This window comes from Symphalangus syndactylus, chromosome 6 (genome assembly GCF_028878055.3).
Source record: "Symphalangus syndactylus isolate Jambi chromosome 6, NHGRI_mSymSyn1-v2.1_pri, whole genome shotgun sequence".
Classification (NCBI taxonomy): domain Eukaryota; kingdom Metazoa; phylum Chordata; class Mammalia; order Primates; family Hylobatidae; genus Symphalangus; species Symphalangus syndactylus.
In genome coordinates, this window is record NC_072428.2 from 120,529,221 (window position 1) to 120,553,725 (window position 24,505).

At 41.6% G+C, this 24,505-nt stretch overlaps 1 protein-coding gene across 4 annotated transcripts; it reads right to left on the reverse strand.

The window, feature by feature from the left end:
* Nucleotides 1–16: 16 nt before the first annotated feature.
* Nucleotides 17–13,090, reverse strand: TSGA13 (testis specific 13). Of its 4 annotated transcripts, none has more exons than XM_055284044.2 (9): nt 12,799–12,835; nt 11,728–11,897; nt 10,587–10,657; nt 10,126–10,204; nt 7,496–7,567; nt 6,011–6,223; nt 3,799–3,941; nt 2,742–2,869; nt 17–275 (listed from the first exon to the last, which is right to left on the reverse strand). In XM_055284044.2, the coding sequence occupies exons 4-9, from the start codon at nt 10,144–10,146 to the stop codon at nt 106–108; spliced, it is 747 nt and encodes a 248-aa protein (XP_055140019.1). In that variant the 5' UTR covers nt 10,147–10,204; nt 10,587–10,657; nt 11,728–11,897; nt 12,799–12,835; the 3' UTR covers nt 17–105. The 4 variants fall into 4 exon arrangements, with proteins under 4 accessions (XP_055140019.1, XP_055140018.1, XP_055140017.1 ...); XM_055284043.2 differs by having other exon boundaries at nt 10,587–10,779; XM_055284042.2 differs by lacking the exons at nt 10,587–10,657; nt 12,799–12,835 and adding an exon at nt 12,981–13,090.
* Between the last annotated feature and the right edge of the window lie 11,415 nt (nt 13,091–24,505).

Consider the following 24,505-nt stretch of genomic DNA (forward strand, 5'->3'; position numbering starts at 1 on the left):
GGAGCCCACGCCTGCAGCAACAGGAATGTGGTTTTATTTGGTTGGCGACTTCTGCGGACCCCTCAGTCTCAGGAGAGCGAGGCGGAAGGACTCAGGGGTCTGTGTTCAACCGATGGCCGTGGCCTTTTTGATAATCCACTGCGGGGTCCTCCCGTTGCGGAAGGCGCTCTCCCCGGGCGCTGTTCTGGTGGGCGTGTCTTCCAAGAGCGATGCGAGTGTCAGTGGTTCCCGAATCACTTTGGAAATGGGCCTTTCACTCGCTGACTTCTTGGAAGCTACGACAAAGCACAGGCACCCTGGTGAATGTGGCTTTTCAGAAGTACTTGAAGGATGCTTAATGTGAGACGTGAAGGAGACCCACTTGGAGGGACCAGAGGCTGGTCTTTAGAGGGTAGATTTTGGACCGTATAATACCATTCCCAACCTATTTTATAATTTTTGGATTCCTTCATTTCATCAAAACCCAGTGGAAAACTCATTGCCAGTTTAGAGTCTTCATTGTTCAAGCCTTCTTTCAATGATTCCATCTGAAACCATACTGACACTTAAGAAACTTACTAAATTAACGTGCATTCATTCCTAACTCATGTTCCTCTTTTTCTCAGAGTGTATGCTGGCTTTCTGTTCTCTTGTCTAAGAGTGTGGCTAAGAAACTTTGTCTGCCTTTGGCTTCACTGGCATAACTGTTTAGAAATGTAAATTGGGTCTATACTCAACAGGATCGTGCCCCTGCAAAATTAGAGAAATTCTAACCTAGATTGCATTCTACATCCTAGAGAAATTCTTTCCCTGAAATACAGATTTAAGATGAACTGCTGATACCCTACATGTGGTATCATTTAAGATTTAACTCCGACTTGACTAAATGTACTATTAACTACTATGTTTGCTTTATATGGCTTGTAAAGTTCAAGTCATACTTTGTAGGTGGAGTTTTCCTTGAAGGAAATAGAAGTCTGCACTCATTTATTCTGGGGGTGAAAACAAACAGGCTTTGGGGAAGGAAACATCTTCTTCCTCTTCCTTGGCCCAAGGGTATTGGGAACCTAGGCAGAGACAGTGTAGATAATAGGCCCAGAGGTTCCCAAGATGGATAATGCCCCGGAGACCTGCTGGGAAGTAGAAGGACCTGAGTTCAGATTTGGGGCTGGCTAAGACTAGCCCCTTGTAAAGCAAGATCAATCATTCTCTCCTGTTCTTCAGCTTTTCTGTATATCTGTGAAGTTTTGTTTAATACCACAGGTTGTTTTTAGCTGTGCGGTATTTACGGAGTTAAGAGCATCAGTAGGTGGAAATGGGATGGGGTGTGGTGGCAAATAGGTATAGCAGGAGCAGAGAAGCCTGAAGAAGCCAGTTAAGGGATAGTATATGACCCCAGGCCTCTGGTATCAGGACTATTTGGACTGAGGATGGCTGGCAAAGGGGTTGAGCAATCACTACAATGGCTTTGTGGGACAGGCAAGGATACCTTAGGGAGTCTCAGAAATTGTTTGAGGAAGGAAACCCAGTAGAAGAAATGGACCTTATCTTAAAACCATGAGCTGGTGAAGTCTGAGGACCCACCAATTATATGTATATAATACACAAATGTGTACTCAGTGCCCTGAAATTCTTCATTGGGTCCAAACTGCCTACTGGATAAAACCCAAACCTTTATTTAAATAATATTTAAGGCATTGTGGTATTTTTGATTTTTTGTTATTGTTGTTGTTTGTTTGTTTTTCAGACAGGGTCTCACTCTGTTACCCAGGCTGGAGTGCAATGGCATAATCACAGCTAACTGCAACCTTGAACTCCTAGGCTCAAGCAGTCCTCCTTCCTCAAGCCCCCCAGGTAGCTCAGACTACAGGTGCATGCCACCACACCCTGTTAAATTTTTTTAAATTATTTTTTGTAGAGACAGGATCTCACTATGTTGCCCAGGCTAGTGTCAAGCTCCTGACCTCCACCAATCCTCCTGCCCCAGCCTCCCAAACTGCTGGGATTATGGACACGTCCAGCCTCTCAAGGCCTTTTATGATCTGTTTCATCTCTTTCACATATTTAAAGTGCTATTGTTGGTGCTTGATAAGTGTCACACTTAGTAGGAACCCTTGAAACACTGTTAAATAAATGATAATATGTGAAGAGGATTCTCATTGTACCCTCTGCCATACAACCTTATTCCAAGCCCCTTTTACCTCATTCCCTACCCCAATCCCAGAGACTTTTGTACCTTTAAGACACAGAGACTTATACTTTGGCCCTTTTAGAGCAGTTTTTTCCTCAAAGTATAATATGCATACCACTGAGTGGTTCTAGGTGGTACATAAACATTTTAAAATTTCATTATTATAAATTTGATTTAAGTGTTTCAGAAAAGCATATAATTTGTACATCAAAACCATGATATCAATGATATAGTATTAATTAGGATGAGATTTTTTTAAAATCCTTTTAAAAAAATGCTAAGTAAATTAACAGCAAATAATACATCAATATGGCAAAAACTATTAAAGTGCTGGGTGATATAGCTTAGTAAACACTGCTAGAGCTTTCTTGAAATTTGAGGATTTAAACAGGTCCAGAGCTTTTGCACCTTTTGAGCCTCTATTTGTTGTTAACTTCCATGCTATAGGGAAAAATAGTCTCCAGGACTACTACGAGAGAAGCCGGTTTGCCACTTATATAATCCTCATGGATTTTATCTCCAGCCCACATCTCAGTCCAGTAAGCCTTTGCTTTGAAAGAGAGGAGCTTACCATCTTTCCTCATATCTCTCTCATGGACTGGAGCAAAGGTGAACTGAGGGTACATTTTCTTCTGTGTCCTCAAAGCGTAGACTTTTGAATACTTCCCTTCACTCTTGAAATCATTGTCAGTGGAAAACCTTAACAAAGAAAGTTCTTTGTTTAGTAGATCCCAGGGCAGGGGGATTCATGGAACCATTCACTTTATTTTATTTTATTTTATTTTATTTTATTTTATTTTATTTTATTTTATTTTATGTATTTGTTTTGAGACACGAGTCTTGTTCTGTCACCCAAGCTGGAGTGCAGTAGCATGATCTTGGCTCACTGCAACCTCTGCCTCCCAGGTTCAAGTGATTCTTCTCCCTCAGCCTCCCAAGTAGCTGGGATTACAAGCACCTGCCACCACACCTGGCTAATTTTTGTATTTTTAGTAGAGACGGTTTTCACCATGTTGGCCAGGCTGGTCTGGAACTCCTGAGCTCAAGTGATCTGCCTACCTTGGCCTCCCAAAGTGCTGGGATTATAGGCATAAGCCACCGCGTCCGGCCCCACCATTCACTTTAAAGTTGGCTACATTCTCAGAGACAAGAGAATACTCCAAGTAGGAGTATGTTCCGTGGCAAGGGATGCTTCTGAACTTAACCTTTGGAGGAACTCCAGAATCTCTTCTCTCCTCTCTAAACTACACACAGGCTGCTCTTATAAGTAGTTTCACATAAAACCTCTTTTGTCTAATGTGTTCTCATAGCACATTGTTCCTGTGATATAGCGCCTAACTTGTACTGAGGGTACTTTTTTTTTTTTTCCTGTTTCTTCAAAGCACAGACCTTGGAATATTTCCCCTCAATCTTGAAACCATTGCCAGTGCAAAACCTTAGTTTTCCATGACTGTTTCTCTTTGATTTGAGTGTCAATGAAGTTAGGGTCATGTAGGGAAAGTCGTGTCTTATTATCATGCAGTTGTACAACCAAATAGTATGTCATTAAATTGTATGGCAAAGAACGAGAAACGTGAATAGGGAAAAGATAGGAAAGAAAGCGAGTACAAGAAGAAGCAAGATTTCACCTAAACCATTGTTCTCGCTTGGATGTGGGATCGTCCGACAGTATCAAAGGGAAGATTGGTTTCAGCTTAGATCTTAACTTTTTTTTCTGAGTCATGCGGGACAGCCAGAAGTTCTCAGTGGGTTTGTGCTGATGATGACTTTCCTGTAGGGAAACGAGGGAAGAAGAGTGAGGGAGTAAGCTGAGTCCCTTGGGATTTTAAGTTTGGACCAAGTTCCTGGACTAAGTTCCAATTCCCCTACAATGATGCAACAAAACCTGTCAGAGGGGGAAGTGGGAACTCAGAAACCAGAATCAGAGGAAGCCGTTCCCTGGGAGGGAAAACACTCTTTTCATTGCCAGATTACTTGTCCAAAGCCTGTTCAGTTTCCTAAGTAATTGATTAAATTTGCCTACTGGCCCTTGGGAGTGAATGGCAGAGAAAGTTACCCAGTTTGGGGAAGGATTCAACCAGTGAAGTCCTTGGGAAACTAAGCATTTGGCAATAAATTGGGAAATAGATCCATGGGACTTTACCTTCCTTTCTTGGAGATGGCTGCCTCATCCACATTCCATTCTCCTTAATGAGAAGGCCATGGAATGGGATGTTGTGAAGTAATAATTATACCATTACTAAAGGTCATAGAATCAAAGTCTTTCAGAAAGAATCTTAAGTCATCCAGTCTGTTTGTCTGACCCTCCTAGCCCCACCATAATCTCACTATCAAGTGCTCAATCTTTCTATACCTAAAAAAAAAAGATTTCACCTTTGATCAGCCAATAGATATCTCCCTGTAACTTTTACCCTATAGTCCAGAAGGAACAAATCTAGTCCTTCTTCCATAGAGTCCTTAAACATTTTGAAGGAATCCATCACATTCCTCCTAAGCTCTGTCTCTTCCAGGCTAAACATTGCCAATGTCTTGAACTTTTTTTCATATGACATGGCATTGGGTTCCTTTTTCTTTTTTTAATCTCATTTGAGAAAGCTACAGTTCATATTCTAACTAATGTGCGGCAATCTGAAATGAAAACAATATGCCAGGTGTAGTAACTGCATGGCATATCCCCGGCCCCATGGAAGTGTCTATTCAAAAGTCAACCAGGCGCCTGGCCCTGCCATTTACTCTCTTACATCTTCCTGAATGCACCTCATTTTCCCATGTCTTCATGCTTTTGCTCTTTCCTCTGATTTGATATTTTCCTGTTCTTTTGTCATGGGTCACTTCGCTGCTCACTCTCTTTTTCCCAACAGAAATACTGTATTCTACATTACTTCTGTATTTTGTATATTCTTCTATTACTTTAACATACTTCATTTATTGATCTTTCTGCTGTTAGACTCCAAATTCCTTTAAGATAGAAACTGTCCTGTAATCATCTTTATATTCTGGTTTTTAGCTTACTGTATCCTCAGCAATTGCTTGTTGAATGGAATTTGAACTTCTTTAGTCTATAAAGGAGTTTCAAAGGTTTGGCTACTGTGGTGGCAAATTCCCTCTTCTGAAACTGGAAAGTAATGTGTACTAAAGCATCATTCTTCCTCCTTTCTCATTTAGATATTCATCCCTGTTTTTATTCCTCATTTCCTGACTCATCTTTTACTACTTTATTCTCAACTAGAAAGTCAGTGGCTAGTCTACCCTTTGTTAGTTACAAATTAAATATCTTTGGCCAAAGAAGAACACTTTCCAATGAAGACCCCATTTTCTCCCTGCAATGAAGTTTCAGCACCCAAAATTATTGAATTCTGATTCCCAGGTTCTCCAGATGCTGTTTTGTGAAGCATAGGATCAGGAATAAGAAGGAAGAGATAGACCAAGTGCAGTGGTTCACACCTATAATCCCAGCACTTTGGGAGGCCGAGGCTGGAGAATCACTTGAGGCCATGAGTTCGAGACTAGCCTGGGCAACATAGTGAGACCCCCATCTCTACAAAAATAATAAAAAAAATTTAGTCGGGCATGGTGGTGCACACCTGTAGCTCTAGCCACTCAGGAGGCTGAGATGGGAAGAGTGTTTGAGCCCAAGAGGTCGAGGCTGCAGTGAGCCATGATTGTGCCACCGCAGTCTGGCCTGGGTGACAGAGTGAGACCCTATCTCAAACAAACAACAAAAAAAATTAAGAGGTAGTTTTCTGAGTACTATTCTCCATGTTAAGTTAGCTTCCTTCTCAATGCTAACTCCTAATTCTTCAGGGTTCACATTTTGGGTGCCAGGAGACTTCTGCTTACCATGACCTTGAGCAGTAACTCCTTGGAAAAATATTTTGGTGCACTCTCCTTGTCTTGCTGGGTGATTGAGCAGGGAGGTGGGTTGTTGGTCATAATCAGTAATGTCTTATCCTGGTCATACTGTGTTACTTTTAACATGAAGCTGGTGGTTTTCCTGTTTTGAGCCAGGAATTTCTGCAGGGCAGTGGTCTTCAAAGGCTTATAGTACTGGGCCTGAATAGACAGAAAGGTTTCCAGAGAGAAAAAGAGATTAGGCCAAGAGCAGGTTAACAAATTGGTTGGCTAATACTTAGCCTCTGTGGGGTAAGAACAGAAGCTGGACAAACTTGCTGCAAAATCTGTGGGGTTTTTTGGTTTCGTTTTTGTTTTTTTTGAGACAGAGTCTCACTCTGATGCCCAGGCTGGAGCACAGTGGCATGATCATGACTCACTGCAACCTAGACCTCCCGGGCTCAAGTGATTCTCCCACCTTGGCCTCCTAAGTAGCTGGGATTACAGGCACATGTCACCCTGTCCAGCTGATTTTTGTGTTTTTTGTTTTTGTTTTTGTTTTGTAGAGATGGAGTTTTGCCATGTTGCCCAGGCTGGTTTCAAATTCCTGGGCTCAAGCGATGCATCCATCTCAGCCTCCCAAAGTATGGAGATTACAGAAGTGAGTCATCACATGCAGCCCTAAAATGTGTTTGTCAGAAACTATCTGAAGCTCTCAGTCCCTCTCTTCCCTTGGGGCATTCCCCTGGAAATACACTAAGGGGCTGGGGCAATGTGATGGAAAGGTTTCCATGATAAAAGGAGTCAGGTAACTTAATTCTTCCAATATAATGGGACGAGCAGAGAAGTTTCTACGTGGCTAAACCTAATTGGCCTTGTCTCTACAACTCTTTCTAAGGTACGGGGGAAAGCTACCAGGGACCAAATCTTGCTCAAGGAATTCTTCAGGAGTCGGCACAGCCAAGTGCAACACCTCCCCATATTTACGTCTTCCACGTAATGTTCCATATTTACGTCAGCATTTCTCAGGCACAAGCACATTCACATGTACTCACAAGCACAATGTTAAAAAAGGAAAAGCAGCCACAAAAGATAGCATGTCACTTAAGGTGTGGGTGAGGAAGGGGCAGTCCCACTAAATTTGCCTTTCTCTCAATAGGAGAAAGGCAGAGGGTTGTGGGGAAGGAAGTGAAAGGGAGAAAATGGATTATAAATATATTTTTTTCCTGATCATAAATGTTTTCTCAACTTAAAAAAAAATCAGCTGTGGGGACCCACTTTCTTCCCAGTTCTCGTCTCCCTCTTTGCCACCCCAATCCTCAGCACTGCCTCTGGCATCATAACCTAGATGCAGCTCTGCCTGCCTGTCCTGAGAGTAAGCACATTCATAGAAGCTGGGGACACTTGGAGGCATTAGGGACACTCACAGTGGGCATATGCACTACTGCTGAAACTTCCCCTTAGAAATCTTGGGGGAATGCTTTTTCTACCTACCAAATTTGGATGGACTGTGTAATGCCGAAGGTTCTCTAGAACAAATTTTGATCGCCCGACTGCATCAAAAATCTAAAGAGGATAATCAAAGTTAATGGTTTGAAGTTGCACCTATCCTAAACAGTATTCCATTCCTTACCTCACCTCAGTCTCACTAGAGAACTGGTCTCTAACTTACTTAGTGAAGTACAGTGTGCTTCAGATTTTGTACTCTAGGTCTCTGGAACAAGGGCCCCAGCAAGGAGACCTGGATTCTAAGACCTCCTGACTGTGACACTTGTCAGCGGAAATGGGGCCAGCCTTATGAAATGTCAGGGAAAGCCGTTAGGAGGGGAAGTAGACAAGGGCAGCATCAGTTCAGATTGGGACAAATCTTTCCAAGGAGTCACCTCTTTCTTATGCCTTTTCCATAGCTATAGGAGTGAAATGAGGTGAAAATCAACACGGAGGACAAAATCTTTAAGGAGAAAAGCAAGTTTCAAAAGGGCATTAACCTAAAAGTTGTGGGTGCAAGGGGGCTCTAGGATCAACTCTGCCAATTGAGCTGGGAGCCGACCTACTCACAGAGAAAGGAAGAAGAGCAGTGCATGTTGCAATTTTGAACGTCTCTGCAGTATGAAATTCTTCCAGAAATGTTGCAAAAAATAATTGAATTTTAGTAACACTTCTGACTACCACTTTGCTTTTTATTTTATTTTATTTTATTTTATTTTATTTTATTTTTTTGCTGGTGGTAGCCCTGGATGTTAGTGGATTATTTGAGTGTCATATCTGATAGTAGAGGAGCTGAGCCTTTTCCATTCCCTTTCTGCTGACCTAGTGTTCTTGCTTCTCCTCTTGCATAGCCCTGCCTAAGGATGAATCAAGGAGATAGGAAAACAAGGAGATAAAAGCTCTGAATTATCTTCTTCTGGCCTGGCATAGTCAGAAATCAGAAAAAAAGAAGAGTGCATCATTATCCTGTGTTCGGATCAGCATTTCTTTTTTCTTTTAAAGACAGGGTCTCACTGTGTCCCCCAGGCTGGAGGGCATTGGCGCAATCATAGGTCACCATAATCTTGAACTCCTGAGCTCGAATGATCCTCCCTCCTCAGCCTCCTGAGTACCTGGGTCTACAGGCACGTGCCACCATGCCCAGCTATTATTCTTTATTTATTTATTTATTATTATTATTTTTTGCTACCGAGTCTTGCTCTGTTGCCCAGGCTGGAGTGCAATGGCGTGATCTTGGCTACCTGCAACCTCTAGCTCCCGGATTCAAGCAATTCTCCTGCGTCAGCCTCCCGAGTAGCTGTGATTACAGGCTCCCACCACCGTGCCCAGCTAATTTTTGTATTTTTAGTAGAGATGGGGTTTTGCTGTATTGGCCAGGCTGGTTTCGAACTCCTGACCTCCAGTGATCCGCCCACCTTGGCCTCCCAAAGTGCTGGGATTACAGGCGTGAGCCACCATGCCCAGCCTATTTTTTATTTTTTGTAGAGATGGGGGTCTCACTATGTTGACTAACTCTTGGGCTCAAGTGATCCTCCTACCTTGGCCTCCCAAAGTGCTGGGATTACAGGTATGAGCCACCACGCCCAGCCTGGCTCAGCATTTCTAAAGATTGCCATACCTCCCCCATCAGGGGATGTATGGGTATGGTAAGGTGGGTACAGAGGGAAGGGAACATGCACTGAAAAGTTAATAAGCAAGAGGGCTAATGGAGAAGAGGGAAGCAGTCAGAATTGGACAGAACTATGAGTTAAGAGGAGGCCCTGCTATGCTCCAGGAAGAAAAGTCCAGAAGTTGGCAATTCTTGGCAGTTGGAGAAGGAGCAGGAAGAAGCATAGCAAAGCCACTCCACAAATTCCTTTAGAGAGGGTAGGATGAACTATGAGATGGTGGGATGGATCCAAAGACTCAATCATTTAATTTTTACCACCTTGTGGAAAACTGAAGTTCATTTGTTGAAAATAGAAATATATTATGAAAAACCTGCTTCACAACTATGAAATGTATGACATATTTAGAATCATAGAAGTTAGGAAAAACTTATTTGGGAGAAAGGTATGAAGACCTTTTCTCTTACAGGTTTTTTAAAAAAAATAATTTTAGGGGGAAATTCCCTGGTGAAAATGTTTTTACTCCTGAAGTTTTCTGAAGTATTGCATATGTCTGTTCCAAATTAGTCTCTAGCAGTTGACTAAACCCACAAGATTGTCCAAATTGGAATGTGTTTTTAGTTTTGTTATGTTGAATTTCACTATCTGTGGCTGATTAAATAAAAGTTGGCCTGGAAAATTCACTTGAATGTGGTAAACATGGGAAAACAACCAAGATACCCAATAGAGTTTTGCTACAAGAGGTAGTTGTAAAGTGTGCATAAGTTAGGGTTTGACACGCTCTTACTCCCTAAGATAGGTTTCTGCTTCCTGGGTTTTGTGTCCTGATTTGTTGCTGATGTGTCCTGTTCCTTCTTTTTCTGTGCTCTATTTCTCTTCAATAGCATTTGACAAGTTAACCTTGTTTTCTATACACATTTTTACTCCTTTTTGCTTTTCAATAGGAAAGTTTGTGATATCCAGCTTATTAAGTACACTAAGCAGCTCCAAAGAAAAATTAAACATTGAACACTTACTAACGCTCCTTACCTCTTTGCTGTTGACAAGCATTCCTTTCTCACGTTTAGCTGAGCTATTTTCTGAAGTCTTTGATTTGCCATTTTGAAACCTGAAAAAGAGGCAGAACATCCAGTTGCACTTTCTGGCTCAGAGTCCTGGCCTTCTGCATATTGTCAGTCTCCCTCAACGAAGTTTGGAAGCCTAACTCAGACAAGTCCAATTTAGGTGATCACACCACTAATTGACGAAGTAGCAAAAAAATCAGACTCATTATCCAGCCTGCATGCTAGGGAAAAGCAAGACTTCAGTTAGGAGAGTTAAACAAGCGGGACCTTTGGATGACTCAGTGACATCCATTGAGTTGGTTTCTTCTAAAATAAGGATTTTAGACCATTCACAGAAGTGCTCTAACGGACTGCTTAAGGAAATTATTTTGGGAAGTTAGATCCTCACAATACCCTTAAAAACCACCTACTGTTTTGAATACTTACCTGCCTATTATTCTTCCACATGGAAATTGCCCTGTTTTTGCCAGTGATTGGCCAATGATTAGCCAATGAATCTGTGAGAAGGAATATAGTTAATAGAACCTCACAACTAAGTTTCCAATTCTTGTTGACCTTGCTTGGATTACTGGCTCTCATGTCTTCCTAACCACATCTCTGAAGACTCCTCTTCTTAGAACTAGGGTAGTAAAAATAATCAACAACGGCAAATATTTCTGTACTCTGCTCTTTTACCCTCACCCTAATACCAATTCTCTTTGCAGAAAATAGGGTGAAGCAGATTCTATTCTTTGCTATTCTTTTTAAACCTATTTGCTGCCAGAACATAATGTAAATGCTCCTCAGTAAGATTTGGTTAATGATTAATATAAATGGCCTGCTTCTTCCTTGGAGATAGTTCCATTGGGGGGTTAAATTAGCTCAAAGTAAGAAGAATTATGCAACTGTCTCAACTAGACCTCTCTCCTTTAAAAATGAGGATAGCAGAATAAGGACCAAAATAAAAGTAGAAATAGCCATGCTATGTAGTTTGTAGGTCAACTGGCTATAGCATGCTACAAATAATCCCCAAATCCATGATTAAATCCCATTCAAGGATGGCTACATTCCATCTGTTGCTGGCTACCAGTTGCACCATTAACTCAGGTCAGAGGTCTTAAAAACGGTCCTAAGTAGAGTAGGTGACCCATGATAGACCAAAATTCATCCCAGCTTAACATCTTGAAGTTTGTGCCCTTTCATTAAGTTATCTAATAATTAGTAATACAGTATAATATTTATTGTAGCACTTTTCAAAATGATTCATTGATACCTAAAAAGAATCACAGAATCCCGGATACTCTTCTTCGGGGCCAATTTAAGGCATAGAACTATATGAAAAGCGCTTCTTTAGCCCAACAGCGCCCATCTGGAACAAGCTGGTGCTTTCTTTTTGACAAAAGCTCCTCTAGTTGTTGCATGAAATACAGACCAAGATCTGGTTTTTGATCCAGGGACAATCAGTCAATTAAAATATGTTTAATGAGAGTCTACTGTGTGACCAGCACCATTCAAAGTGCTGTGGGCTATGCAGTAAGTTAATATAAAGTGGTATTTATAACTTAGTTGGGCAAACAAGACTACATACTTGGTTTGTCTCTTTTGGCTCATTGCTGTTGACTGCTAGTTGGCCAACCCAAGGCAGGTATTCACCCAAGGCCAAATTCAGTGTATCTGAGTCCACGTTCTGCAGGGGTTCAATTCAATCTAACTACTCTTTCCTTAGCACACAGTGTGTACTCAGCCCCATTCTTGAGCCTGTATGGGAAATAAGAAAAGACTGATAGGTGCTATTGTGGATGCAGAAAATGCACACGACATGATGATGCTTGCTCTTAGAAGTTAAGTTTATTTGACAAACGGGGGAGGTGGGAGAAAGCGATTATCCAATGTAAAACAATAATGACAAATACATGCTAATATATTAGGTAAGTCACTTTATCTCTTGGGGTCTCAATTTCCTTATCTGCAAAATGGAAAGTATTAACTAAATGATTTAAAGGTGACATTCTAATTCCATGATAGTGATGAGATTTAACTATAAAAAGATCTGAAATAAAATTAATTCACATATGTCCATAGAAGGCTAAAGGTGGAGAAGCAGCCATCTTTCAATTTTCTTCTCCTGTCAACAAAGCCATGCTCATTCATAGATTAGGCCTGAGAAGCTGGGAAAAGTGTGTGTATATATTGGGGTTGGGAGGATTGCTATACTTTTCGATATAGACAATTAGAAATGGAAGATACAAGCTGATAAGGTAGAACCAACCATTTAGAGAAAAGAAAGGTCAATGAGCCTTGGGATGTTTCCTAAAGGATGTGGAGCTTGAGCAGAACCTCGCAGGATGGTGTATGAAGTAGTCTAATTGGAAGATTATTTGTTGTTGTTAAGTAGGAAGAAATAAAAGCAGGTGGGTAGAATGGAATCACATTATAGGGGCCTTGACAATTAAGTAGATCTTTGAAAAGACCTACATCAGCCCAAGTTCCTATGAAGCCCACAGGTTTAGTGGAAAGCACATAGACAAGGGTTTATGTCTAACTTGATTGTCTAGACAAACCCTAAAGGTGATTTCTAGAGTTTATGACAAGACTGAGCTAAACCCTTAAAGTTCCCTTCTAGGGAAATAGACTAATAAGCTTTTCACCCTTTTCTCACCTTTAATTTTTCTGGAATTGTAAGTCCAGTTCATGTATATGTTGAAACTAAAATAAAAATGAGCTGTCAAATTGGGCAGTATAAGTCTTGGGTTGCTAGTCTGCAGGCCAGGCTGAAAAACAAATCACACAAACACTAAAACTAAATTCAAAATAAGAATGGAAAAACCCGGTGTACACTACCTTTAAGAACATCAGGAAATCTTAGTTTGGTGAAGAAGGCAAAAATCTTTGGCATGGGAACTTTCCATTTTGAAAATATCTTAATTATTCTGTTCTGGATTCTGGAGGAGACAGAGGGAATTTGTGATGAATAGGCAATCTAGAATGCTGAGGTGTTCTGTGTTGGAGACAGAGAATGAAAAGGCCAAAACTTAAAGGCATATTTAAAGAAAATCTGCCAATCTCTTATTTTGCCAGCCTATGACTTCCCTACACACACACACACACACACACACACACACACACACACACACACACACACATCTTCACCATCTCTTAATCTACCCCTACCTAAGCCAATGTTTTCACTGCATTCTTCAAATACAGCGAGCATTTTTTCTTATTCCCTATACTTAAAATGCTGTCCCTAATCTCTTCAGCCATTTGAATCTTCTCCTTCCCCTTCTCCTTCTCCTTCTCCTTCTTCTGACGGATCCTCGCACTGTCGCCAGGCTGGAGTGCAGTGGCACAGTCTCAGCTCACTGCAACCTCTGTCTCCCTAGTTCAAGTGATTCTCCTGCCTCAGCCTCCAGAGTAGCTGGGACTACAGGTGCCCACCACCATGCCCGGCTAATTTTTGTATTTTTAGTAGAGACGAGGTTTCACCATGTTGGCCAGGATGGTCTCGATCTCTTGACCTCGTGATCCACCCGCCTCAGCCTCCCAAAGTGCCGGGATTACAGGCGTGAGCCACCACACCCAGCCCTGAATCTTCTTTCTTTATGTTACTACTCAGGTTGTTCCTTTAAAGAGAAGATTTTCTAGATTAATGCAATCCCAAACTCTAGACTATAGTCACTGGGTTTTGTGCATGTCATTGTATAGTGTCTTGTAGTTCTGTTTTCACTTTTCTTATGTGCGAGTCTTGTCTGCCTCTTAAGCTGTGAGTCCTTTAAAAGTGGAAATGTAAATTTTAAAAATATTTGTGTCCCCCTCCCAGTACTTTGTATCTTATGCATTCAAAACGAGTATTTGCTTATTTCAATATATTTGCTGAACATTTATGACATATTAGACACTGTCCTAGGTGATGAGAACAAAGCATAAATCAGATGTAATTCTTGAGCTCCTTTAGGAGCTCACAGTTTAGCCAGGAAGAGAGACAAAGAAACGGTTGATTGCAACAGAGTGGAATGCCAAATTAGATCTAAGTTTAGGGTACTATGGAAGCAATGAGGAAGGGGACTTAACCCATACTGAGAAGAGACTGGGAGAGATTTGGAACTACCGCCTAAACTGAGCTGGGGAAGATGAGTGTGAATTAACCAGGTGATGAGAAAACAGACGTTTGAGAAAGAGGGAGAAGCACAGGCAAAAACATGAGAATACAACAAAGCCTGGCTTATTTAGGGGAATTGAAAATACTGTAATTGCAGTATGCCAGGAACATAAGATTTAGGGGAAGGGTAGTGAGAGGTGAGACTAGAGAGATAGACAGGATCCAAATCCTAAAATGAACTATTTGATAGGAAGTTTGTGGGTTATTCTGAGTAATGAAGAGCTATCAAGAGATTTTAAATGAGATACAATCTCCTTATTGAACAATATATATTTTAGAAATATGAAAATAGTGGCATGTGAACTATAGACTGGAAAGACACAGAACTATGGATTGGAAAGATGCAAAGAGGTCCTTGATAAGTCTATGACAGTACTGAGGAGGGGTTGAGAAATTATAAGGGTCTATAGCCATCACCAATTAGTGCCATTCACTCCTGCGTCCTAGCCCTGGATGATTGATTCAAAGGTGGCCAACCAGGTTATATTAAGAATTTGAAAGTTTGATAAAGACCCACAGAGCTGAAAGATGATTGCACCTGAGCCACCTCATGTGGTGTCCCAGGCTGGAAGACTCTGAGCTCTGAGCTCTGCCTGCTGAGGGCCCCGGAGCTGCCCCAGATCTAGTCCTTCCTAAAGCAGACTACACAATTTTCCCTTCAGTTCTGTGAGCTTTCCTAATATTCTTTCAAATAAATCCTTTATTTTCTTAGGGTTCATTTCTGCAGTTTATGACCAAAAAAAAAAAAAAAACCTAATATGGGCTCTGAAGCAGGGTGCCCAATCTTTTGGCTTCCCTGGGCCACGTTGGAAGAATTGTGTTCTTCCACACATAAAATACTCTAACACTAACAATAGCTGACGAGCTAAAACAAATCACACACAAAAAAAACTCATAATGTTTTAAGAAAGTTTTTGAATTTGTGTTGGGCTGCATTCAAAGCCATCCTGGGCCACATGTGGCCCATGGGCCATGGGTTGGACAAGCTTGCTCTAAAGCAAGGTAGTGGCAGTGAAGAGGGTTAAAAAAGGATACCTGAAAGATGTTAGGAGGGTAGAATTAATACAACTTGGTAACTAGTTGAATACATGAGATAAGGAATATAATCACATTTTTAGCTTGGTTACCTGAGTTAATGGAGGTGCAAGTTACCAAATTAGAGAACAAAGGGAATGGAGCAAGTTTGGGGGATAAATGATGAATTTTGTTTCTGGTCAGTTGAGTATGAGGCAGAGGTGAGGATGTTGTCTAGTAAGTGGTTTAAAATATGGGTGTGGAGCTCAGGAGAGACAGGTTTGGTACTATAGATTGAATGTTTATGTCCTCTGCCTCCCTAAATTCATATGTTGATACTGAGTCCCTAATTATGAGGGTATTAGGATGTGGAGCCTTTGTGAGGGCAATTAGTGCGCTTATAGAAGAGGCTTCAAAAGCACAACTTTACTCCTTCTGCCATGTGAGGACACAACAAAAAGCCGGTCCTCACCAGATACTGAATGTTACAGCACCTTGATTTTGGACTTCCCAGCCTCTGGAACTGTGATAAATAAATTCCTGTTGTTTATAATCCACCCAGTTTATGGTATTTTGTTATAGCAGCCTGAACAGACTAAGCCATTTGGGTAGAATTATGCATTTGGAAGTCAGCCTCAAGTATTATGTGCTAATTGAAGCCGTTGGACTAGATGAGATCAAGTAGGAAAAATGGTGGACTAACAAGAGACTAAAGCATAGAACATGCCCCAGACTATGCAAACATCCAAAAAAGAGCCTCATAAATGAATTTTGTGAAGAACATGGAAAAGGAGTGGCCAGAGATTGAAAGAGAACTAGGAGGAAGTGGCCACAGGTGGGATGATATCATTGGAAGGGATGCTATTATGAAAAAGGAAACACACTTTTTAGCTTCAAGCAGCAACTTTTGAAGGTATAGAAAAAGATTAAAACTTGCAAAAATGACCAAAAGCTTAATAAGCAATCCAATGCTGCCATTTATAAGGCAGATAAATCTAGACTGAAAAAAACCTACAAGGCTTGAGTTCATGGAAATGCTAGGATTTGCTTGAAGAAACAGACCATTTGGTGAAAGAGAATGTGAATCCCCATTGGTTGTCTTCTTTTTTCAGAGATACAGGGGCTGCACTGATCAAAACTGAGGGCAATCCTCCCTTCCTACTAGTCCTTGGGTGTTGATCTATGACAGGGCCTAATAACAGCTCCTCCTTATCCTTTCACCTACATAACTTTCCACATTCAGATGGAGACTTCACACCCCAGGTAACAGCTGGGCAGGGAGGACAGGGTGCTGGGGTGGCACAGCGCATTCTGAGAGATGTGACCTCAGGAGCAAAGAGCAAGAGGAAGGGCACAAGATGGGAGGAACTGTTTTTTTGAACAGTTTTGTCCTCTTTTCTCATTTCTAACTGTTTATAAAATAGAAACGGCTACCTTTATGGAAGTATTGGTATGGAAAGTAAGTAAGGGTGGAAAGAAGCATCTACCCTTCATGAAAAAAAGATAGTGGCACAGAATGCTGAGCAAGGGTAGTTTGCCCTATTTTTGTCTTCTTTCTTTCTCTCTCTTTCTTTCTTTCTTTCTTTCTTTCTTTCTTTCTTTCTTTCTTTCTTTCTTTCTTTCTTCTTTCTTTCTCTTTCTTTCCTTCTTTCTTTCTTTTTCTTTCTTTCTTTCCCTTTCTTTCTTTCTTTCTTTCTTTCTTTCTTTCTTTCTTTCTTTCTTTCTTTCTTTCTTTCTTTCTTTCTCTTTCTTTCCTTCTCTCTCTCTCTTTCTTTCCATCTTTCTTTCTTGCATTTTGAGACAGGGTCTCATTCTGTTACCCAGGCTGAAGTGCAGTGGCATCATCATAGGTCACTGCAGCTTCCAACTCCTGGGCTCAGGCACCCACACACCTCAGCCTCCTGAGTAGCTGGGACTAAAGGCATGCACCACAATGCCCAGCTTTTTTTTTTTTTTTAAAGAGACATGGTCTCACTATGTTGCCCAGGCTGGTCTTGAAATCCTAGCCTCAAACAATCTTCCTCTCTCAGCCTCCCAAAGTGCTGGGATTACAGGCATGAGCTACTATACCTAGCCACTCTTCCTTCCTTCTTTCGTTTCTCTCCTTCCTTCCTTCCTTCCTTCCTTTATTTCCTTCTTTCTTTCTTTCCTTTTTTTTTTTTTTGGTAGAGTCTTGCTGTGTCACCCAGGCTGGAGTGCAGTGGCGTGATCTCAGCTCACTGCAAGCTCCACCTCCCGGGTTCACACCATTCTCCTGTTTCAGCCTCCCAAGTAGCTGGGACTACAGGCACCCGCTACCACGCCTGGCTAATTTTTTGTATTTTTTTTTTTTAATAGAGATGGGGTTTCACCGTGTTAGCCAGGATGGTCTCGATCTCCTGACCTCGTGATCTGCCCTCCTTGGCCTCCCAAAGTCCTGGGATTATAGGCATGATCCACTGTGCCTGGCCCACTCTTTCTTTCTTAAACAGCCTGCTGGTGACACATGAAGCTCTTGCTTTCTTGAGGAGAGGCCTATCATTTATCAGTGGCTGGGTAAATCTTTCCAGTTCAGGGGGATGTGTTAGGAAGCCCAATTTATGTTCAGGCCCCAGCCAGTCTCCAAACCAACTTCTAGCAAAAAGCTGATATTTTGAACTTACCAGATTTTTGCATGTGTTTACTAACTGCTTCAGAACTGTAAGGAAAAGAGATGTAATTGGCACCTCAAATATTACTTTTGCACCAACCTAAATCAACATCCTGGCTACAGTGAATGCTACAACTGTCATTTTACATAGTCTACATAGACTCAGACACCAGAGAATACGTAAGTAGGAATTTGAGAAAGTTATCTCCCCAGCAAAGCAAAAAATGAAAGCCAGATAGAAATTGGGGACTGGGCAGGGAGGTTTGCCTAGCAACCTGCCCTCCATCTCTGGTAAGAAAGCAGGACCAGAGTTTATAAATTCATTCATCTCATGTGTTGACCAACACCAAGACTCAACAAAGCTAGCATTATTCAGAGATGAATGAATGGAAAATGATTCTTAGGGCTAATGCATTTTATGAGGAGTAGAATATAGCAGCAGCAATAGCTGCTCTGGCAAGAATAGGGAGCTAAGAAGCTGCCAGAAGTGGAGGAATACAGAGAAGAGCAGGAGGCTGGGAATCTGGGAATTAGGAATCAAGGTCATGAAATTTTTTTGTAGATTTGTCTATTAAAAATATGGGGAAATCTACTTACGAAAGTGGAAGCTGTCTCTCCACTCAGTACTTCCATTCAATTTAGCACTGGAGTGTCAGGAAAATGGGGACCAAAGGAGAAACAAAAATGGGGGGTGGGGTGGGAATGAGGTTTTAAATATACAAGATGGACAGTAAGGGATAGAAGGTGGTCTTAGGAAAAACTCTGGGACTGAAGATGCCCAACATGGCAAATTTCTGAATGTTTCCAACACAGCGGGATGATATATGAAGGAGCAGTGGATATGCATTCCCATTCAGACATTCTCTGCAGACAGCAGTGAGAAATCCCATGTCTTCTCCTCCTCTTTTTTTTAACATTTTTTTTAAGTTCAAGGGTACATGTGCAGGATGTGCAGGCTTGTTACATAGGTAAACATGTGTCATGGGGGTTTGTTGTACAGATTATTTCATCACCCAGATATTAAGCCTAGTATCTATTAGTTATTTTTCCTGATCTTCTCCCTTCTCCCACCTTCCACCCTCTGATAGGCCCCAGTGTGTGTTGTTTCCCTCTGTGTGTCCATGTGTTTTTATCATTTAGCTCCCACTCATAAGTGAGAACATGCTGTTTTTGGTTTCCTGTTTCTGTGTTAGTTTCCTAAGGATAATGGCCTCCAGCCTCATCTATTTCCCTGCAAAGGACATGATCCCATTCTTTTTTATGACTACATAATATTCCATAGTGTATATGTACCACATTTTCTTTATCCAGTCTATCACTGATGGGCATTTAGGTGGATTCCATGTCTTTGCTATTATGAATAGTGCTGCAATGAACATGTATGTGCACGTGTCTTTATAATAGAACAATTTATGTTCCTTTGGGTATATGCCTGGTAATGGCATTGCTGGGTCAAATGATATTTCTGTCTGTAGGTCTTTGAGGACAGTGTGTAAGCGTTCCTTTTTCTCCACAATCTTGCCAGAATTTGTTATTTTGTGACTTTTTAGTAATAACCATTCTGACTGGTGTGAGATGATATCTCATTGTGGTTTTAATTTGCATTTCTCTAATGCTAAGTGATGTTGAATTTAGTAAACAGACAACCTACAGAATGGGAGAAAATTTTTGCAAACTGAAAATTATGCATCTGACAAAGGCATAATACCCAGAATCTATAAGGAGCTTAATGTACAAGAAAAAACAAACAATCCCATTAGCTGGGCATGGTGGTGCGTGCCTGTAATCTCAGCTACTCGGGAGGCTGAGGCAAGAGAATCGCTTGAACCAGGGAGTCGGAGGTTGTGAGCCGAGACTGCGCCACTGCACTCCAGCCTGGCAACAGAGCAACAGAGCAAGATTCCATCTCAAAAAAAGAAAAAAAAAAAAGGTGGACAAAGGACATGAAGACACTTCACAAAAGAAAACATACACATGGCCAACAATCATATGAAAAAAAAAGTAGCAAATTCTTAGCTTTTAAGTTCAAGTATCAAGGACTCAATTGTAAGACAGACTGATTTAGGAAAATAGATATGATCAATTCAGATGCCTCTTGTCTAACAAAGAAGAAAGTTTGTTAATATTACAGGTTTCTACCCTGATAGGGGAGATGTAGTGTCACAACTGAGTCACAACTGAATGTCATAATTGAGTCTACCCACAAAAGGTGGACCCCGGCAACTACCACTAATTTATTGGCATCTTGAAGCTTCTCCCCAACCTCATACTTTTTCTTTAAATTTTTTATTTTTAATTCTTGTGGGTACATAGTAGGCATATATATTTATGGAGTACATGAAATGTTTTGATACAGGCATGCAAAGCACAGTAAGTAATCACATCATGGGGAATGGGGTATCCACTCCCTCAAGCACTTATCGTTTGTGTTACAAACAATCTAATTATATTATTAGTCATTTAAAAATGTACAATTAAGTTATTAGTGACTATAGTCACCCTGTTATGCTAGCAAACAGAAGGTCTTATTCATTCTTTCCAACTATTGTTTTTGTACCCATCATCCTCACATTTTTTAAATTTTCTTGGTCCTTCTGGTTTTTCCAAATAACTCCAGACTCTGCATGGTGTGATAGCCAGCAATAGCAATACAGGATCACACATAATCGTACTACCCTGTATATCTTCCCATATATTAAAATTTCACACCAAACTATACATTGAATTATAATATTGGCCAAAGCTTTAAAAACATCAATATCAGTAGAGTTAGGGTGATGGGGATTAGGGGTGAGAAGGAAGCTCTTCAGGAAGTCTCTTCTGTCTCACTCTCCCACTTTGCTTTCTCTCAAGAAGGAAATTCTTATCACTATTTGGGCTTTGGTTCTTTGGGGGAAGTCTGTATGTATTAAAAGTTCATATAAATGGGTTTGGCTTGCCCCTCTGTTCAGGCTCTTGCCCTCCACTCTCCTCATTCTCCTTCCTTGCATGTGTCAGCCCAATCGAGAAATTCACGTTTGAATTCAGAGTGGAGATGGGCCCACTGGACTCTGTACTTTTTGTGAGTAGCCTCCTCTGACAGCTATTCGCCTACTGTCTCTCAGCTTTAAGCCCCCCATTCTAATCTCCACTCTGAGATGCAAACTACATTTCCCACATCCTCTGGCCAATGCACTTCCCGTTAGGTTCTGGCAAAAGGAGAGGCTAGTGGGAGATTGGAGGGTAAAAGGAATAAAAAAATCTTCCTGGTTTTCTAGTTCTTATCAGCATCTCTGTGACAAAGGCAGTTGTCCCATCTGTAGTATTCCTCAGTATTTTAATTTTAGGTATTGATAAATGGTCTTTGTTGTCAGTTTGCTTTTTTTTTTTTTTTTTTTTTTGGAGATGGAGTCTTGCTCTGTCGCCCAGGCTGGAGTGCAGTGGCTTGATCTTGATCTTGGATCTTGGCTCACTGCAACCTCCGTCTCCTGGGTTCAAGCAATCCTCCTGCCTCAGCCTCCCGAGTAGCTGGGACTACAGATGTGTACCACCATGCCCCACTAACTTTTGTATTTGTAGTAGAGACGGGATTTCACCATGTTAGCTAGGCTGGTCTCTAACTCCTGATCTCAGGTGATCCGCCTGCCTCAGCCACCCAGAGTGCTGGGATTACAGGCATGAGCCACCAGGCCTGGCCTATTATGTTTTATTGTTTTTAAAGCCCTTAGACTTACCCCTCATATATTTGTTTATTTATTATTCATCTCCGTCATGAGATGTACCCTCTAATGAGGCAAGGACCTTGGTTCCTTACTATACCCCCAGTGGCTGAAGCAGTAGTACTTGACACAAGGTAGACACTCAGAAAATATCTGCTGATTGAATGAGTGATTGAAAACTCAACTGAAAGGTTCTATGTACACTATGTGAGATTTTTGGTTTTGATTTATCAGTTCTGGTCATTGTTGGTGGTACTTGATAGCCATCCCTAATTTTCTTTCTTGTTATCCTGTTCTGAAAGAAGACATACTAGATCCAAGGAAAAATCAGATTGAACCAATATCATTTATATGGTGTATCCACAGCCTCTCTGAGGCATTTCTCTACCTACGCACCCTCCACTGTGTGCTCTCAATGTGGCCCTGACATGTCCATTATTGATGACCCAATCACACTTGTTACCATGATAGCAATGTAACAATGGCTAGATGAAGAGAAAGAGGATTCTTTTTGAAACGAAACAAAACAAAAAAAACAGTCCCATCCCAAAGACTGAAGAATCACTTCAGGGAGCCTGCATCTGCTGTGCCTTTGCTTATGGAGTCAGGCTGGCCCAGAAACAGTGGAAGGGCTTTGATTAGCAGTCAAGGCCAACCTATCTTGCAGACAAACAGAAAACGATGACTGGAGAAGGATAGCTTTAGAGATGACAGAAAGCAGACTGGGGATATATCATCAGATGACTGAAGAAAGACTGATAATTGGGGAAGACATGAGATCTGAAACGTTAAAACTAGTCATAGAAGAGAAAAAGATGGGTGTCCCTTTAATTTAAATCTGGACCTAACTGCCTCTACATTTGGGGATGAGGCTAGAAATGGGTTGGGGACATGTTTTTAATGATAGAGGACCTGGGAAAATGCCTGGGTCCCAAGAGATTTAATGGAAGAGGAATGAAAAGATATTAGGGAGCAATTTGGAATTATACCCCAAGAGGGAGCCTAGATCCAGGAAATTATTGAAAGTCGCCCTCTGATGGTGACAGATAGAAAGTCCTTAACACGAACAATTGGGGGACATTCCTTTGATGATAGGGACAACTCCCCAAGATGGTTACAGAAAACTTAGGTTTAAGAAAAGAAGGCCAGAAACATGATTGGGGAGTACTGTAGGTATTATTTTCTTTTCTTTTTCTTTTTTTCTTTTTTATTTTTATTTTTGAGATGGAGCCTCTCTCTGTCACCTAGGCTGGAGTGCAGTGGTGCAATCTCGGCTCACCTCAACCTCCGTCTCTTGGGTTCAAGTGATTCTCCTGCCTCAGCCTCCTGAGTAGCTGGGACTACAGGTGCATGCCACCATGCCTGACTAATTTTTGTATTTTTAGTAGAGACGGGGTTTCATCATGTTGGCTAGGATGGCCTCGATCTCCTGACCTCGTGATCTGCCCACCTTGGCCTCCCAAAGTGCTGGGATTACAGGTGTGAGCCACTGCAACCGGCCCTAGGTATTCTCTTGTGGGTTTCAAGGTGATGTGGTTTTTGTACGGGGGAAAGCATGACTAGCACATGCCACGAGGGGCACATCAGGTAATGTACAAGGCTAGGTCTCTAAGGAAATGTGATACACCAACATAGGCCAGACAGAAACACAACAGAATAGGTGTAGGGCATTATAGGAAAACTCTGACCCAGGTCTCCCATTTTCACCCGAAATTAACTTTATAAAAATTGCATTTTAGGCCGGGTGTGGTGGCTCACACCTGTAATCCCAGCACTTTGGGAGGCTGAGGCGGGTGGATCACTTAAGATCAGGAGTTCGAGACTAGCCTGGTCAACATGGAGAAACCCTGTCTCTACTAAAAATACAAAAATTAGCTGGGCATGGTGGCGTACACCTGTGATCTCAGCTACTCAGGAGGCTGAAGCAGGAGAATTGCTTGAACCTGGGAGGCGGAGATTGCAGTGAGCCGAGATGGCACCACTGCACTCCAGCCTGGGCAACAACAGTGAGACTCCACCTCAAAAAAAAAAAAAATTGCATTTTGAATTTTAAAGGCAGTTCCTAAAAGAATGTGCAAATATATGCCACAGAATGTCTTGCTTTCTTGCTTGTTAGTATTGTGAATGTTTTCTTGCCTTTTTTTTTTTTTTGACAGAGTCTTGCACTGTTGCCCAGGCTGGAGTGCAGCGGTGTGATCTCACTGCAACCTCTGCCTCCCAGGTTCAAGCAATTCTCTTGCCTCAGTCTCCTGAGTAGCTGGGATTACAGGCGCCTTCCACCACACCCAGCTAATTTTTTTGTACTTTTAGTAGAGTCGGGGTTTCACTATGTTGGCCAGGCTGGTCTCAAACTCCTGACCTCATGATCCACTGCCTGGGCCTCCCAAAGTGCTGGGATTACAGGCATGAGCCACCGTGCCTAGCCTTTCTTGCTTTTAGGTACTAATTTTATAGGCTGGGCATGGTGGCTTATGCCTGTTTTCCCAGCACTTTAGGAGGCTGAGGTGGGTGGATTACTTAAGGCCAGGAGTTCAAGACCAGCCTGGCCAACATGGTGAAACCCTGTCTCTACTAAAAAAAATAAAAACAAAAATAAAAAAATTGGCCAGGCATGGTGGCGCGTGCCTGCAGTCCCAGCTACTTGGGAGGGTGAGGCAGGAGAATTGGTCGAACCTGGGAAGTGGAAGTTGCAGTGAGCCAAGATCACGCCACTACACTCCATCCTGGGTGACATAGTGAGACTCCATCTCAAAAAAAAAAAAAAAAAAAAAAAAAAAACCGAATTTTATACGTATATATTTCTCAATACAATATTTTTCATGCACTATTTGTCTAAGAAGAGTTTATATTCATGGCCTTAAAACTC